The 16,759-nt window shown below is 50.1% G+C and overlaps 1 protein-coding gene across 1 annotated transcript; it reads left to right on the top strand.

Annotated features, from left to right (window-relative positions):
* The first annotated feature begins 225 nt into the window (after positions 1-225).
* Positions 226-7,638, top strand: LOC130474746 (uncharacterized). Its single transcript, XM_056846442.1, has 9 exons — positions 226-350; positions 3,640-3,714; positions 3,884-3,943; positions 4,128-4,195; positions 4,912-5,010; positions 5,153-5,318; positions 5,858-5,922; positions 6,085-6,180; positions 7,375-7,638. Exons 2-9 carry the CDS (start codon positions 3,678-3,680, stop codon positions 7,636-7,638), a joined length of 855 nt encoding a protein of 284 aa, XP_056702420.1. The 5' UTR covers positions 226-350; positions 3,640-3,677.
* Positions 7,639-16,759: the final 9,121 nt, after the last annotated feature.

Here is a 16,759-nt window from a genome sequence, read left to right as displayed (position 1 = left end):
CTTTGTGTGGGTCTATTAGTTAGTTTGATGCATTTTCAGCTGAGCTTTCTGGGACAGGAAGGCTGAAATTCTCAATGAAGCTTCAGTGACTGCAGCGTGCACACACATCCCCCACAATTTCTTAGCAATGGGCTGAGCCTCAGGTAGGGAGAGAATATTTATCGCTTGTGACATCAGGGAACCAAATCCCTCCATCCCTACCACTCAACTCTGTCTGTTGGTTGGTGCCGTCTCTGCCTGGGCGGGGAAGAGGGCTCCCCCAGGGGCACCTATTCTGCCAGTGTTGAAAGGAAATCAGAAGTTGCTCAGACAGGCAAGCAGGGCTTCCCCGCAGGTGTCAGGTGAGCCAGGTGAGTGAGCAGAACCAGGTGGGTTCCTTTGGGGGAGTGGTGTGATTTGTCTGAGACGGAAAGGCTGGTAAGGTGAATGTTCTACGAGCAGGACTGCATGGAATTACTTTCCTAACTAAAGCTAAGGAGGCTTGCCCAGTATCCTCAATGCAGGATGGGGCCCTGAACAATAACGGGGTGGAGGTGTGGATGGACGGATGGTTTCTCTCCTTCTCTACCAGTATGTGGGCACCTGCCCTCTCCTCCTTGTCCAGTTCTATAGCTTGGAGGCCTCTGGACAACGCATTTGGTTCTAGACTGTGGAGAGCTCGGATGCTTGGGAGAGCTGCCCCTGGAATACAAGAGATGTTTTTGATCACAAGAGGGTGAAAACTATGCAATGGAACCAGATACTAGAAATGCAGCTTTGGTCTTTTGTTCAGATTGATGGTCTGCGTTTCCAATTGGGCCTCCATTTTGGTATGGCCAGCAGCATCACCTGGGCTTGGAGACTAGTGGATGTTGAGCAGTACCTTTAGGGGCTGAGGCTGGGAGGGCCAAGTGCTCTTTTTGCATACCTTTACAACCAGTGGGAGTGGTCTCCCCCATCCCCCAACGAATAATTCAGAAGAAACCACTAAAAGGTGTGGGGATGACTTTGTGAACGACCTAGTCCTCTCAAGCTACGCTTCATCCAGAGCTGTTGACTGGGCGTTGGCTAGCCCTTGTTGGTAGGCTGTATGTTTCTGTTCTTGACGTGTGTCTGTGGCTCCACTCTTTCCCCTTGGAGGCTCAGCTAAACAGGCTGTTGCTGGGCCAACCATGTGTGTCATTAGTGAGCAGCTCTGGGAGTCGGGGCTTGTCATTTTCCAGTCTCCATGGCAGCCACCAGCCACTTGGGGGATCTGCAGGGGAACCTAGAACTGAGCTTTGGCGGTTTTCACTGTCTTGTCAGGCTTGTAGGATCTCTCTGTCTCCACAGTGAGGTCGCTTTCTGATGTTCTTGCTTCCGTCTCGCGATTGCATTGCCCAGCCCAAAGCCCCTCGGGAGCCCAAGCCTTGGAGAACTGGTGTGCTCCTTGTAGGTCTACCCAGCTTATGACACAAAAAGTAGTCACATATTTTCATGAAGGCTTTTCTCAGAGATCTCTGATAAGCACCAAAGCTGGAGACAACAGTCGTATTGTGAAGATGTTCTTGCTAGAGTGGAGCTCATCAATCAGTTGTGAACAAAATGGAGCTCCAAGATAGTGATTGAGATACTAAATCCCAGCCCCTGAAAGGAAAGGTTCCCCACAGAGACAGAACTTCTGGAAGAAACTTGGCTTGGGCTTTGGCAACCTCTAAGCAGAAAGAAAACTCTAAAGAGCAGGCTGTGGGAGAGGCTGTGGCTCAGTGGTAGAGCATCTGCTTGGCATGCAGAAGGTCCCAGGTTCAATCCCTGGCATCTCCAGTTAAAGGGACTAGGCAAGTAGGTGATGTGAAAGACCTCTGCCTGAGACCCTGGAGAGCTGTTGCCTGTCTGAGTAGACAATACTGTCTACTTTCATGGACCACGGATCTGATTCAGTATAAGGCAGCTTCATGTGTTCAGAAGCCACTGTAGTGAATAGACTTTTTGTTGGTTGGCCTATTTCTCCATTAAAAATCCCCAAGAAAGTTCACGTCAACACCAAAATCACAGCACTGGAAATGGTGGAAGCAGTCTCCTAGTGGTTAGAGCAAAATAAATGGGAGGGATCAAATTGTTCTCTGCTTCCACTGACCGTGCTTCCAAGGGCAATCAAGGTGTGGACTTTGCTGTGTCTCTAGGCTGCAGAAGGGCACTTCACGACCAACTTGGCGCTGGGTGGCCTTGGCTGGCATCAGTCCTAATGCTGTGAGACATAAGGGAGGAAGACAGGGAGCATGCTGTGGATGCTTAGTGCCCTGTGGGTCCACATGAGCCACACTAGGTGCTTGGGTGGAGCCTGGCACCAGCCTATGGGGAGTGAGCCGCTGCCAGTGGTGCAAGTTGCCCTGTGAAACAGATGGCCACGTATGGTCATCTTGGTCTAAGGAGCAGAATAGAGCCAACCATTTCCTCTGAGAAGGCAAGGCTAATGAGTGTTCTAGCTGGCTGGCAGTCCCTTTCTGGGCCTCTCCTGGTCTCCTGGGCTGGTCAGAGCATCTCAAGCTCAGGAACATCACTCTGGAGAGGCCAGCCTGCCTGGTTCTCCCCTTAGCTGGTGATTTTGCCCCAAGGTATACTGGCCAGATGGAGTAACAATTCAGCAGCCCAAGAGAGCACCTTGCACCTTTTTTAATCCTTTTAGTCCTGGCAGAAAAGGCCAAGAGAGAGCAGCATGAATTGCAAAGAAGAATTTGAGCTGCCTGATAGGTAGGGTTGCCAGGTTCCTCTTTGCCACTGGCAGGAAATTTTGGGGGCAGAGCCTGAAGAGGGGGGGTTGGGGAGGGGAGGGACTTCAATGCCATAGAGTCCAATTGCCAAGGCGGCCATTTTCTCCAGGTGAACTGATCTCTATTGGCTGGAGATTACCTGTAATAGCAAGAGATATTCAGCTATTACCTGGAGGTTGCTAAGAAGAACCAGTACTAAGCCAATATATACTCAATAGAATTCAATGAACAACAATTTGTATATTTCAACAATTATACGACAATACAAACATTGTAACAGTATATTGTTGAAGGCTTTCATGGTCAGAGTTCATTGGTTCTTGTGGGTTATCCGGGCTGTGTAACTGTGGTCTTGGTATTTTCTTTCCTGACGTTTCGCCAGCAGCTGTGACAGGCATCTTCAGAGGAGTAACACTGAAGGACAGTAATGTGAATGTACAAACAAAAGTTTTAACAACAACATAAGCAAAGGCCACATAAAACAACAACACAAAACAACAGCAGTCCACAAGAGAGGACGGAGAAGTCCACTAGCAAGGGGCTTGTAAGCCTCAAACAATGAACAGTCTCAATTGGACCCCAGATTGCAAATCCACATATCAAATGTTTGAAATATGCAAGATCGTGGCACAAAGTGCCCAGCGAAGCTCAGAGCAGAGCCCGGGAACGCCTTCCGGATGTATAGTGTACATTGGCTTCTTCAGCCTAAAATGCAAAATTATAAAGTGTGCGATAGTCTCATGGTATCAAAAATTAATTTACAGCTTGGCAACCCTATTGGTAGGTCTTAGGTATTTGTGTGTGAGAGAGGGGATCCATTTTACTACTAGGGCTCTTAGCTTGGTGGCATTTGCTTTCCTGCCTCTCAGATTCCTCCTTCTCCTCAAAGTGCATGTATTACTCTCCTCAGCCCTAGGTCTCAGTGGGAGCAAGTCCCTGTGGTTAATAATGGCACATCCCAGCTGTCGGATCATGGCAGTCCAAGGTAAGAGCCTTCATTCTTGCACAGTGGGTACTTTCCGGGTTGCAGGCTCCTGGCATGGAGCATCTTGAAAGGCTCTAGACACCTTCAGAGCAAGCTTGGAAGCTCCTGATAGGAAGTGCTTCCCTTCTTGAATTTCTGCCTGTACTGATCTACCTGTCTCATTCTGTAGGCTTTCTTCTGTTCTGGGCTGCTCTGCATTTCAGCACCTGGGATCTTTGTACACCAGTAGGTGAGAACAAAGAAGTGCGTGCTGGGAGGGAAGGAGACTGGCCAGACCCCCCAGGGTGTGCCTGTGTGGTCAGGCTGGTCTCTTGGCAGGGAGGGCTAATCATCAGGACTTCCCATCCCAAAGACCCTCACCCCCGCCCCCCATGGGTGAGACTGCCTCTGTTCACCCCTCTCTTCTCTTTCAGATCCTGGGCCCATTTCAGGAGCACCCCTGGTCTCAAACAGTTCAATGAACAAAACAGGCATGATGAATGTAAGGAAGCTCAACCAATAACTGGACCTGCAGCATATTGGGGATCAGGGTGGGAACTAGAGGGAGGGAGGGTTTCCTGGAGAAGCCCTTTGGTGGGACAGGAAGTCTGTAGATGGCAGAGGCTAGGCTTGCCAGGTCCCTCTTTGCCACGGGTGGGATGTTTTTGGAGCAGAGCCTGAGGAGGAATGGGTTTGGGGAGGGGAGGGACTTCAATGCCATAGAGTCCAATTGCCAAAGCAGCCCTTTTCTCCAGGTGAACTGATCTCTATCGGCTGGGAATCAGTTGTAACAGCAGGAGATCTCCAGCTAGTACCTGCAGGTTGGCAACCCTAGCAGAGGCCCTTGCTGGGCAGATGTAGAGGGCAACTGGAAATAGGGTTGCCAGGTCTCTCTTCACCACCCGTGGGAGGTTTTTGGGGCAGAGCCTGAGGAGGGCAGGGTTTGGGGAGGGGAGGGACTTCAATGCCATAGAGTCCAATGGCCAAAGCTGCCATTTTCTCCAGGTGAATTGATCTCTATTGGCTGGAGATTAGTTGTAATAGCAGAAGATCTCCAGCTAATACCTGGAGGTTGGCAACCCTAACTGGAAAGCAAGGTGGCAGACCTTGAGAAGGATTCAGGACTGAGCCAGGGGCAGAGTCTGCTGCCAATGTCCTGGGCATGTGGCTAGGGAGCATCTTCAGACTTCGCAAGGTCACTGCCTTCTCTCCTTACAGCTTACCTGCCAAAGCTTCCAATGCTCTGGGGAGCGATGTTACCAGGATGAAGCTCACAGCAACGACACAGAGCCCTGCCACAACGCAACACACTGCGAGGTAGGAAGCCCCAAGACACCTTTCTGCTCAGAAGAGCCATGGCTTGTCCCAGAGAGAGGGTGGGTTGTAAATCAAGCAGGGGAAACCACTGTCTGTTTGCTTGCACCGGCTAATGCGGCTTATGCTTCTGTGGCTCTGGCAGCTTTACCGGTTCAACAGCACCAGCTATACAGCCCGGTGCAGCAGTGAGTGTGGGAGTGGCAACACCACCGAGATGTGCGTGACCAACAGCAGCGTGAGCATGAGCCTGTGCACGCTGGAGTGCTGCGCTTCGCCCAACTGCCTCAGCCTCAACGCCACAGCCTATGGTAAGCAAACCCAGCGGGAGCCATTTCCTCAGCAAATGGTGGGCTTTTCCCTTGCTACCCATGACAACTCTGACACTACAACGTGGCCTCTGTGTGTTTGAGGTTTCTACCTAGTGGAGAATAACTAGTCTAGTGGGTAGGGTTGCCAACCTCCAGGTACTGGTAAGAGATCTCTTGCTAGTACAACTGATCTCCAGCCAATAGAGGTCAGTTCACCTGGAGAAAATCGCTGCTTTGGCCATTGGACTTTATGGCATTGAAGTCCCTCCCCTCCCCAAACCCCGCCCTCCTCAGGCTCTGCCCCAAAAATCTCCAGGTATTTCCCAGCCCAGAGCTGGCAACCCTACTAGTGGGACTTCTGGACCTAGCTGTATTATCAGGCAGGCCTTTCCGACGGGTGCAGCTGCCTCTTCTAGCTACATCCCTGGAGCCAAGAGCTGTCGAAGAAGGATTTCACCACAGCAGTTTGTAGTTTACAGCTTCCGCTGGAGGTCATGAGCCCTGCTTTCCATCCTTTTCTCCTCTTGTGTCTTTTCCAGGAGATCTCCCACCCACCACCACACCGGCTCCCACGACAACCACCACAAAAGCACCCCCCAAAAATGTAAGTGCCGCTTCATGTGTGTACAAGGCGGAACATTTCCCTAGCTCCCTGCCCAGCTAGCTGTAGAAATAAAGTTCTTCTCACTGCTCCACGCACCCTTCTGCCCGGCAATGGGCATTCTTCTCTGGGCTGTGTGAGCTTGCTTGTCTTTCTTTCTTCCAGGGGAAAATGTGCACATCCTTCACCTGCCACGGAGACGGCTGCTACAAGGGCCAGAAGGCTTCAGCCGGCTGCATTGTGGGCTTTGACTACTGTGAGGTACCATTTCTTGTCTGGCCTCCCCGGACAACAGGCCTAACACCAGGCCCTTGCCACACTGCTCTGTCTCCGTCAGGGCCTGACTTGTGAGGTTGTTTCCCAACTCCATTCTCGCCATGACCTCACCCCCCCCCCCAGAAAACTGCTGTCTAATGAGCCCCATGAGACAGTCACATGGCACCTTTGGAAGCAGGAGTCAGGGTTGCCAACCTCCAGGTACTAGCTGGAGATCTCCTGCTATTACAACTGATCTCCAGCTGACAGACATCAGTTCCCCTGGAGAAAATGGCCGCTTTGGCAATTGGACTCTATGGCATTGAAGTCCCTCCCCTCTCCAAACCCTGCCCTCCTCAGGCTCCACCCCAAAAACCTGCCACCGGTGGCGAAGAGGGACCTGGCAATCCTAGGTCAGCTGGATTGTTTGAGGCCTCTGGTCTTGTCAGTGAGAGCACGAATAAGAGGGACACTCAAATTGCTGGCCTCCAGATGGGACCTGGAGATTTCCTGGAATTACAACTCATCTACAGATGACAGAGATCAGTTCCCCTGGAGAAAAGTGGCTACTTTGGGGGTGGACTGCATGGCATTATACCCTGCTGAGGTCCTTCCCCTTTCCAAAGCACAGTCTTCCCAGACTCCACCCTCAAATATCCAGGAATTTCAGAACCTGGAGTTGGCAACTGTATTCTGAGACCCATTCGCTAAGCATTGGCTGAATTGCCAAACCAGAGGCTGCTCTTTGAGGCCTGGGAAAGAATTGGGTCTATTAACATCTTTCACTTCTGCAGCTTCTTGTTCCAGCTGCCCTTTAAGTGGCTTCTACCACTACACCGCCAAAATGCCCCCTAGTCCTTGATGGGCTAGGGTTGCCAACTCCAGGTTGGGAAATTCCTAGAGATTTGGGGTGGAGCTTGGGGAAGGCAGAGTTTGTGGATGGGAGGTACCACAAGGTAGTATAATCCCATAAAGCCCATCCTTCAATGTAGCCATTTCCTCCAGGGGAACTGATCTCTGCAGTCTGGAGATCAGTGGTAATTCTGGGAGATCTCAAGGCCCCGCCAGGAGGCTGGCAACCCTATGCTGGGCCTTGGCAATCCTCGGTCCTTTGTGGAGCCCACATCAGGAAGGGCTATAGCTCTTCATCCCACAGGGCTGGTAACATGTACCAACTGCTGCTTTTCCTTCTCCTTCCAGATGAAGAAAACCGGGCCCCACTATGTGGCAGGCTGCAGCAAGCTCTGCAAAACGGCTGGCAAACCCTGCACGGCTGGATCTTCCGCACCCTGCTTCCAGGAATGCTGCCCGGCTATGCCCAAAACCAGCTGCCTCAAGTTGGATGGCAAAGTGCACTTCAACCAGGCCAGGTCCCTGGCTCCGGCCCCTCTGCTTCAGCTCCTGACCGGGGCAGCGCTACTGGGTCTGAACTATGCTCTGCTGTTCTCCTTGGGGTCCCACTGACTGCTGGGCCTCTGAGGTTAAGGAATGGGCCTTTGGGTTGGAGACCATGCCTGTGGGCTAGCATGACTCCCTCTTTTGGGTTAGAACCCCTTTCTGGAAGAGAAGGACCAGGGATTCAGGGGAAAAAAACACACCTCCTCCTTTCACCTTGTACTGGGCAGAGATTATGCACTATGCTTTCTGTCCGAAAACCTTTGGCTTGCGTAGTTTGGCAATGGAGTTCATCTCTCTACCTGCCTCTCGCTTTGCTCTAGTTGGACCAGGAGCTGGGCTGGAGGAGCCACTCTGGATCAAAACAGCAGTACCCCTAAAACAGAAGTACCCCTAGTTTCCAACCTCCAGGTGGCACTTGGAGATCTCCTGCTATTACAAATGATCTCCAAACTACAGAGATCAGTCCCCTTGGAGAAATGGCTGCTTTGGAGGGTGGCCTCTATGGCATAATACTAGGCTGGAGATATCCCGCTATTACAACTGATCTCCAGGCGATAGAAATCAGTTCCCCTGGAGAAAATTGCCATTTTGGCAATTGGACTCTATGGCATTGAAGTCCCTCCCCTTGCCAAATCCCACCCTCATCAGACTCCACCCCCAAAATCTTCAGGTATTTCGCAAATCGGAGCTGGCAACCCTACATAATACCTTGCTGAGATCCCTCCCCATCCCAACCCCCGCTCCCCAGACTCCACCCCCGCAAATCTCCAGGTATTTCCCATCCAAGAATTGGCAACCCTATCCTGGAAACAGCAATCAGGCCTCACCTGCTGTTTATTGTGGGGATTCTGGAAGTGGGGAGGGACTGCTTCTTGTATACAATGGGCCTAGGCACGCTTGTGTGAAGAAGCAGCCCTTTGTGGGGCTGGCAGTCTATCTGGTCGCTGTACCAGTCTGATGATTTGCCAGAGCTGAGCAGCAGGGAGAACTGATTTGGGAGAGGGTGGCGAATAAATATTTTAAGCCACAAAGGGGAGGAAGAGGCGGCTTGAGTTGGCCCTGGCATCGCTGAGCCCCTTCCACATGCTGCTGCTTCTCCTCCTCCACATGTGTGAAGGGCAGTGTGTTCTTTTGCTCTCCACTGCTGGGGGTGCTTCCTTCCCCACTGTGGCACCCAGCATCCTCTCAATGATACTGGAGAGAATTTTCAGCCATCCTCCCTTCTCCAGCTGCCCACAGGAAGCAATAAGTGATACTGAAGTTCTAGCTGGATAACGGTTAGTGGTGAAGGAAAGACCCAAGAAGGGGTGTTGCTGCCCTCCCCTCACCCAAACTTTGATGCTTTCTAGGACTTAGGAATCTTTGGCATCATGGCTGTTGCAGCTGCCCTGCCGGGCTTGTAGCCAAGATTACACTCTGTTGCTTGTACTGCCAGAAATGTCTCTTTTAAATTATTTACTGACATTAACCTATTTGATTATTTTCTTGGCAATTAATAATTATTTTAATGGTTGAAGGGGGGATAGACCATCCTCCCACTGGCTGGCTGCATATGCATGTTCACCTTGTGCTAGCCAGTGACAAGACTTCTAGGTACCCTCTATGACTGTGCTTTGGAGCAGATAGTCTAGGCACATAAGAACATAAGAAAGGCCATGCTGGATCAGACCAAGGTCCAGCAAGTCCAGCAGTCTGTTCACACAGTGTAGGAAGCCCACAAACAAGACAACGGCAGCAGCATTGTCCTGTCTGTGTTCCAATGCACCTAATATAATAGGCATGCTCTTCTGATCCTGGAGAGAAAAGGTATGCATCATGAGTAGCATCCATTTTTAGTAATAGCCATGAATAGCCCTCTCCTCCATGAACATGTCCACTCCCCTCTTAAAGCCTTCCAAGTTGGCAGCCATCACCACATCCTGGGGCAGGGAGTTCCACAATTTAACTATTCGTTGTGTAAGAAATACTTCCTTTTATCTATTTTGAATCTCTCACCCTACAGCTTCAGCAGATGACCCCGCGCTCTAGTATTATGAGAGAGGGAGAGAAGTTTCTCCCTGTCCACTCTCTCCATACCTTGCATAATTTTATAGACCTCTATCAAGTCTCCCGTTAACCAAGCTCAACCACCCTAATCGTTTTAACCGCTCCTCATAGGGCAGTTGCTCTAGTCCCCTGATCATTTTGGCACAAATGTTAAGAGGAAAGGACCCTGGACCACAATAGCCACAAGTACTCAGGACCTGATACAGAATGTTACTGGATAGTTGAGAATAAGGGGGCCTCTGCTATTAAATGTAGCAAACATGTAAGCAGAAATTTGACCAGAAGGTCCAACATATGAAATCAAATACGGCAAAGTAGAAATTTCTCAGAGATCAGGGGTTAGTTAGAAGGAAAGGGAGAGAAAATACAGGGGAGAGCTCTTGACTTCACGTCTGTCTTGTAGGATTCTTAGAATTATCTGGTTGGCTACTGTGAAAAGGAGAGTGGTGAGCTTGAATGGATCTTCCCGTAAGCTAAATATGGCTACTTCAGCATAGGGCAGAGGAACTCAAGCTGTGACTTGTAATTTCTTGCTGCCACGGGATAACTTTATGCAGTTCTTCAGCCTTGTTTACATGATGCTTCTCCTTGGCCCCTATCCTGCAAAATAACATGTCAGGATCCTGTTCATTATGTAGTCCCAGTAATGGATTATGGGAGTGAAAGAACCGCTTATTTTATAAGCAGGATGGCACTTTAGCATTCCTCCAGGACACAGCTGTTCATTCTACTTAGCTGCATTTTCAAACAGAAGAGGCGCAATGTAAGATCAGACCCTTTCCCAAGGCTGGCCATAATGCAAAAATGGCTGTTTGCACACTGTTTCGTTTGGAATCGAAGCAGAAAGGGAGGGACAGGCTTGGGTTTCAAACTCAAAGGCAGGGAGGGGCTTTAATTTAAGCTTTTTGGCACTTGGTAAGTTTCATAACGTAGTAAAGTTCATCCCTGTTGGACCAAACAGTGACACACTATGGCTACAATCCTAAAAGCACTTTCCCGGGAGTACGCCCCATTCAATAACAGTGGACTTACTTCTCAGTAGACCTGCTTTGGATTGCTGCATTTCTCAGCTTAAATAAAACAAGTCAAACAGTCTCACTTGGTGTTTTGCTTTGTTTTCGTGCATTGTGAATTGTATTTTCAGGAGGGAAGGTGGCATGGTATAGCCTGATCTCATCAGGTCTCAGAAGCTAAGCAGGGCCAGTACTTGGAAGAGACATCCCCAAGGAAGATTCTGCAGAGGAAGGCAATGGCAAACCACCTCTGTCTCTCACTTGCCTTAAAAGCCCCTTCATGGGGTGGCTGTAAGTCGGCTGCGACTTCATGGTACTTTACACACTAGGGGCCTTGAAAAGTGGACCCGATAGGGTTGGACAAGTGAAGTGCCTATAAACGTCATTTATATGGGAAAACATATATTCTTTCACATGTATGAATAATCACAGATTTATAAGGTCCTACGCTCAGGTATAAGGGCATAGAATCAGGCACATATATCTATTCTGCACACATATGTAAAGGCATTGCCCCATGTATAAGGGGCAAGAGAACTAATCTTTGGTTCATATTCACTAGTGTGTGAATATGAGTTAGCATAAGCTGGCAGCCATTGGTATCAGGTGCCAGTGAGATCATTCTTTCTGTGCTGGTACAACCAGGCTCCTTAACAAGGCCTAAGAACCAGTGACTGAAGACACCAGAAGTGTCAGAAAGGAACGTTAGGGTTCATTTCTCCATTAGGGATCATACGGCCACCTAAAGTGACGCCTTAAGACCACTCTCATAGGATATGCAAATGAGTGTATGTACGAATTTAATATGTATTGGCTCTGATTGTTCTACGCCATCCTGATTAACTGTTCTTTATGCTAAAGTCTATAAAACACGATGTATTCCTTTGTTCTGTGTGGGCAACGCTCTGACGCTTTCAGGGCATTTTCCACGCGCGCTGCTCTTTTATTGGCCAATAAAAGAACTGTTGGATCCTGATTGTTAGGCGGGCTATTCCAGTGCAGGAATCCCAGTACTTAACTTTCTGCTACCATTCAGAGGGATAGGATCGTTCCTCTTGCTATCTAATACCCAACACTGATAACCTCTCCTGAATTACTTTACTGGGCAATTGAAGTAGTGGAGGCATTTCACAAGGAGTGCGGCATGTGCCTGTGTAGGAATTCCATTGCCAAAGTGGTATTGCCCTTTGCTCCGCTTGTGTGCGTGGCCGCTGCCTGCTTGTATCAGAGCGCTCTGCTCCGCCCGCCCTGCGACCCAAGCTCTTGGAGCCGGGCCGGGGCCGGGGATGGGGATCTCCTCCAGGCCTCGAGTCCCAGAGCCGGACGCGCTGTTGGCGCTCGGCTGTTCAAGGGTTACGCCAAGGCCGCCGCCTCCGGGCAGGAGGGGCCGCTCCCGGGCTGCCGATGTGGAGCGCGGCGTCCGGCCGAAGGAGGGGGCCGCTGCCTTCGAGGGAGCGGCAGGTAACGAAGCACGGCCCGCCGGGGCCAGGCAGCCTCTGCTTGCACGGAATGGGGTTGGGTGGGGTTGGGTGGGGGGCTCTTGTCGCCAGCCCCGACGGCTCCGTGCTTGGTGGGGGCGGGCTCAGCAGCTGGGAGTCGGAGTGTGTGTGGCCATTTATTCATGGAAGGTTTTGCATTGGATTTGCCACTCTTTAGATGCACTTTCCCCCCCATCCATATTCTCAAAACTCAACCATAAGCCGCCACGCAGAGTTTTGAGACTTCAGATGGGGGAAATGTGCATCTATAGAGTGACAAATCCAATGCAAAACCTTCCATGAATAAATGTGTGTGTGTAAAGTGCCGTCAAGTCGCAGCTGACTTATGGCGACCCCTTTTTGGGGTTTTCATGGCAAGAGACTAGCAGAGGTGGTTTGCCAGTGCCTTCCTCTGCACAGCAACCCTGGTATTCCTTGGTGATCTCCCATCCAAATACTAACCAGGGCTGACCCTGCTTAGCTTCGGAGTGGGGGGGGGCGGCTTATTCTTTGCTGGAGCTTTCTTTGCCTGCTGGGGAACCAGCTGGATAAGGAGGAAGAGATGCCACAGTCCTGGGAGAGGATGGCGGGGCGAGGCCCTTTCCCTGCTCTTCAGAAGCTCCTCTGCCTGCCAGACTGTGAGGCAGCGTCTTTAACGCTGCGTGAACACATGCAGCTGCCTTATACTGAATCAGACCCTGGATCCATCAAAGTCACTGTTGTCTACTCAGACCGGCAGCGGCTCTCCAGGGTCTCAGGTCTTTCACATCACCTGCTTGCCTAGTTAATTAACTGGAGATGCCAGGGATTGAATCTGGGACCTTCTGCATGCAGAAACAGATGTTCTTCCACTGAGCTACAGCCCTTCCTCGTAAGAAAGGATGACTGACCAGCCCAAAAGGAATGCCCCCCTAATGGAATCTGGGTTGAGAAAGCAAGCATGGTTGAAGACACCAATAATTCCTTTTGGATGGCGATGTGAGCATCACTTGACTGTGAAAGAATCCTCCCTCCCCCCTTTCAGCCAGGACAGTGTGGCCTCATATCACAAAGCAGCCCCTTACTAGAAATGCCCCCTTTGTATTGGTGCATCCACGTGGGTGGGTTATGGGCCATCAACTTGCTTCTGACTTATGGTGACCCCATGCATTAATGACCTCCAAAATGTCCTGCCGTTACCGGCCATGCTCAGGGTTTGCAAACTGAGTTGTTCCAGACCCTCCTCTACAATAACTCCCTGCCAGCAGATGGGACTTCACCACCAGGTTGAGGCCTGTATTCTGTCTGTCAGAATTCGGGAATTGAGACCACCCATCCATTTCCTGACAAACTTCAACAATTAAAAAAAAGTCTTGTGGCACCTCAAAGACCAACAGTTAATGTAGCAGGAGCACTCATGCTCCAGAGACCCCTCTGGCAGATGCTTGCTAGATATACCTTGGGGTATGTCTATATGTGTATGGTGCATAACGTATATACCAGGGGTCCCTAACATGGCGCCTGTGGGCCCCATGGCACCCACTGACACATTCCCCAGTGCCTTTCAAGTGCTTTGGTAATTGGCCAGGATCCACTGGGGCATTTGCCCAGCAAGGCTTCTGATTGGTCATTGGAGATTTAATTGACTGGGCAGATTTTTTAAATATTCCAAAGATGCCCTCAGACTAAAAAACGTTGACAATCCTTGGTATATGTGTATGCACACTACAGTTGCCACCCACCAGGTGGGGCCTCGAGATCTCCCAGAATTACAACTGATCTCCAGCCAACAGAGCTCAGTTTCCCTGGAGCAAATGGCTGCGTTGGAGAGTGGACTCTGTGGCACTACATCATGCTGAGGTCCCTCCCCAAACCCTGCCTTTCTCAGGCGCCATCTGCAAATCTCCAGGAATTTTTGCAACCTTAACACCCGTGGCGCAGAGTGGTAAGCTGCAGTACTGCAGTCGAAGCTTCTCACGACCTGAGTTCGATCCCAACGGAAGTTGGTTTCAGGTAGCCGGCTCAGGGTTGACTCAGCCTTCCATCCTTCTGAGGTTGGTAAAATGAGTACCCAGCTTGCTGGGAGGTAAAGGGAAGATGACTGGGGAAGGCACTGGCAAACCACCCTGCAAACAAAGTCTGCCTAGAAAATGTTGGGATGTGAGACGTCACCGCATGGGTCAGGAATGACCCAGTGCTTGCACCGGGGACCTTTACCTTTTAACACACACACGTGTACAGACAGAAGGGCAGTGGCCAGATTTAGAATAGATAGCCCAGTTGCCAATAAAGTTTGCAAGCAAGGGAACAGTATTCATGAATCCAGTGGCGGATCTACATTTTTGGGGCCCTGAAGCTTGAACTATTATGGGAGGCCCTTCGCAACCAGCAACAATAGGTCAACATCCAACAAGGCCCTGGCCCCAGCCTGATGGAATGTTCTTCCAAGTAACATCAGGGCCCTAAGGGGCCTTCAGAAGTTCTGCAGGGCCTGTAAAACAGAGCTATTCCACCTGGCCTACAATTGAGGGCAACCACGGGTTGTCACCGTTACTGGCCTCCCTCTCCTCTCCTCTCCCTTGGGCTTCTGATATGAGGATTTGGCTGCTACCACTCTGGTGTGAGCCTAACTCAAGAAGGCCAAGAGCACCCTGCCTGCCCCTGGCTGCTTCTTCTCCCAACAGGGTATACTTTCTAGGTGACCAAATGAGGCATGAGGACCCAGGCAGAGTAACAAACGGTTTATTAAAAAGGTCTAATAATTATGATAACTCAAGCCACAATTGGACGACAAAACCATTAAAGGCAGGCAATCAAACAAATAAAAACCCTAACACATCTATCTTTACTGTCCCTAGCCCTCTCCTGGCACTGGGCTTCAGGCTAACTCACCCCTTCCTGGATGAGGGCTCCCTCCATCTGCAGCAGCCTCTCCCCAGCCCTGCTCCCTAGGAGTGAACCCCCTCCCTTTTCAGGCAAGGCATTTTATTCCTTCTCCCCAGGCACCACTCCCTTACCCCTGATTGGCCCTAGCCTTCCCGCCAAATCCTCTTCCACCAATCACAAGGCCCATAGGGTACCTGGGAGATGTAGGCCTGGTAACTACTTTAATATAGGCCTCCCTAGGGACTGTAGGCTGCACTTGAGGCATAGGATTATGACACCCACCCTGAGCCCGGCTTTGACCGGGAATGAGGGTGGGCTACAAATTTAACTAATAAATAATAATAATAGGGAGGGGGTCATCAGAGGGATAACAAGGTAAAAATCTGATCTTTTGGTGTCAAAATGCACAAGCGAGACGAATGCAGTCTGAATTGAGAATTCAGATGTCTTTTTATGGTTCTGATTGGCTCTAGCCTAAGGGCTGAGCTATAGAATTATTAAGCCATGCACCAATGAAGGATTTGAGGATCCAGCTGCCAAAATGTAGGCTATGAATAGATTTTGGTGAGCTCAGGGAGCCCTTACAGCTGGGGGCTCGAGCACTGCAAGCCCCCAAGAAAATTTTGAAATTTGACCAATTACAGGGACATTTTGGGGCCATGTGAAATGGGTATTAGTCTTAGAGCATATTCTAAAGTCAATATTAAGTACTTCAACCCATTGGCTTCTGATTCTATCACTAAAAAACTCCATCGATATTGTAGAGAAATTCACTCATTAAAAAAAGTTGCTTTGGGGGCCCCTCCAGGATTGGGGGCCCTGAAGCTTAAGCTTCATTAGTTTCACAGTAGATCCGCCTCTGCCCTGACCTGGATGGCCCAGGCTAGCCTGATCTCGTCAGATCTCAGACGCTAAGCAGGGTCAGCCCTGGTTAGTATTTGGATGGGAGACCACCAAGGAATACCAGGGTTGCTATGCAGAGGAAGGCACTGGCAAACCACCTCTTTTCGTCTCTTGCCATGAAAACCCCAAAAAAGGGGTCGCCATAAGTTGGCTGTGACTTGACGGCACTATACACACACGCACAGATCCGCCTCTGCATGAATCTGTAAATGGGGACAATGACTTTCTATAGTGAGCTAAATAAAACAAAAGTCACGTGGTGCTTATAGTGAGCTAGCCTTCCCAGTCTTTATCAAGCCCTATCTTGATAGCATCAGAGCTGCATATGAATTCCAACTTCATGGTGGAGTCTCCCCTTTGTTGAAGTATGATGACCTTTATGCTTATTAATGAAGGACAAGGAGGTTGGAAAGTTTCCTCCCTCGTTTCTGAGTGTTTCCATTTTTAAATAGTCCAATTTTAAATGGCTCCCATTTGTTTTCCTGCATAGAGACCACCAGGGTTGGCTGGTATAAATGGCAGGGAGGCATTGCTGGCACATGATAGCATATATCCCATTAGAAGATGTGTTGGGGAACGAGCCCCTGATACTGGGCCTTGTGACAGTGTTGCTTGGATTGAAATGGAGACAGAGCTGGCATCCGGGTTCCTTGCAAGGGCTAAGAACTGGGTTTGCTTTGCCTTTCTTTTGTTCAGCGTTGCTGGGGAGTGATCGCTTCCAATGTTGGGGACCTCTGTAAATACGGACAGGCTCCCCCCTACCCCAAGAGGGAAGGATGATCTCCTGGGGGTGGGGGTAAATCAGCCTCAGCTGCTCCTGAGGATCAAATGCCATTAGCTGCCTGGTTGACGTGATGGATGATAGAGACGCTTGTCTCTGCT

Source organism: Euleptes europaea, chromosome 3, assembly GCF_029931775.1.
Source record: "Euleptes europaea isolate rEulEur1 chromosome 3, rEulEur1.hap1, whole genome shotgun sequence".
NCBI classification, from domain to species: Eukaryota; Metazoa; Chordata; class Lepidosauria; order Squamata; family Sphaerodactylidae; genus Euleptes; species Euleptes europaea.
Note: the sequence above shows the minus strand (reverse complement) of the source record. Positions and strands in the feature narration are given on the sequence as shown.

What these genes read in the sequence shown, in the direction of transcription:
- LOC130474746 (XM_056846442.1), top strand. Translation starts at nt 3,678, where the DNA reads ATGGCACATCCCAGCTGTCGGATCATGGCAGTCCAAG. An exon ending in TCGGATCATGGCAGTCCAAG is followed by an intron (nt 3,715 to 3,883) that starts GTAAGAGCCTTC and finishes CTCATTCTGTAG; the next exon opens with GCTTTCTTCTGTTCTGGGCT. An exon ending in GGATCTTTGTACACCAGTAG is followed by an intron (nt 3,944 to 4,127) that starts GTGAGAACAAAG and finishes CTTCTCTTTCAG; the next exon opens with ATCCTGGGCCCATTTCAGGA.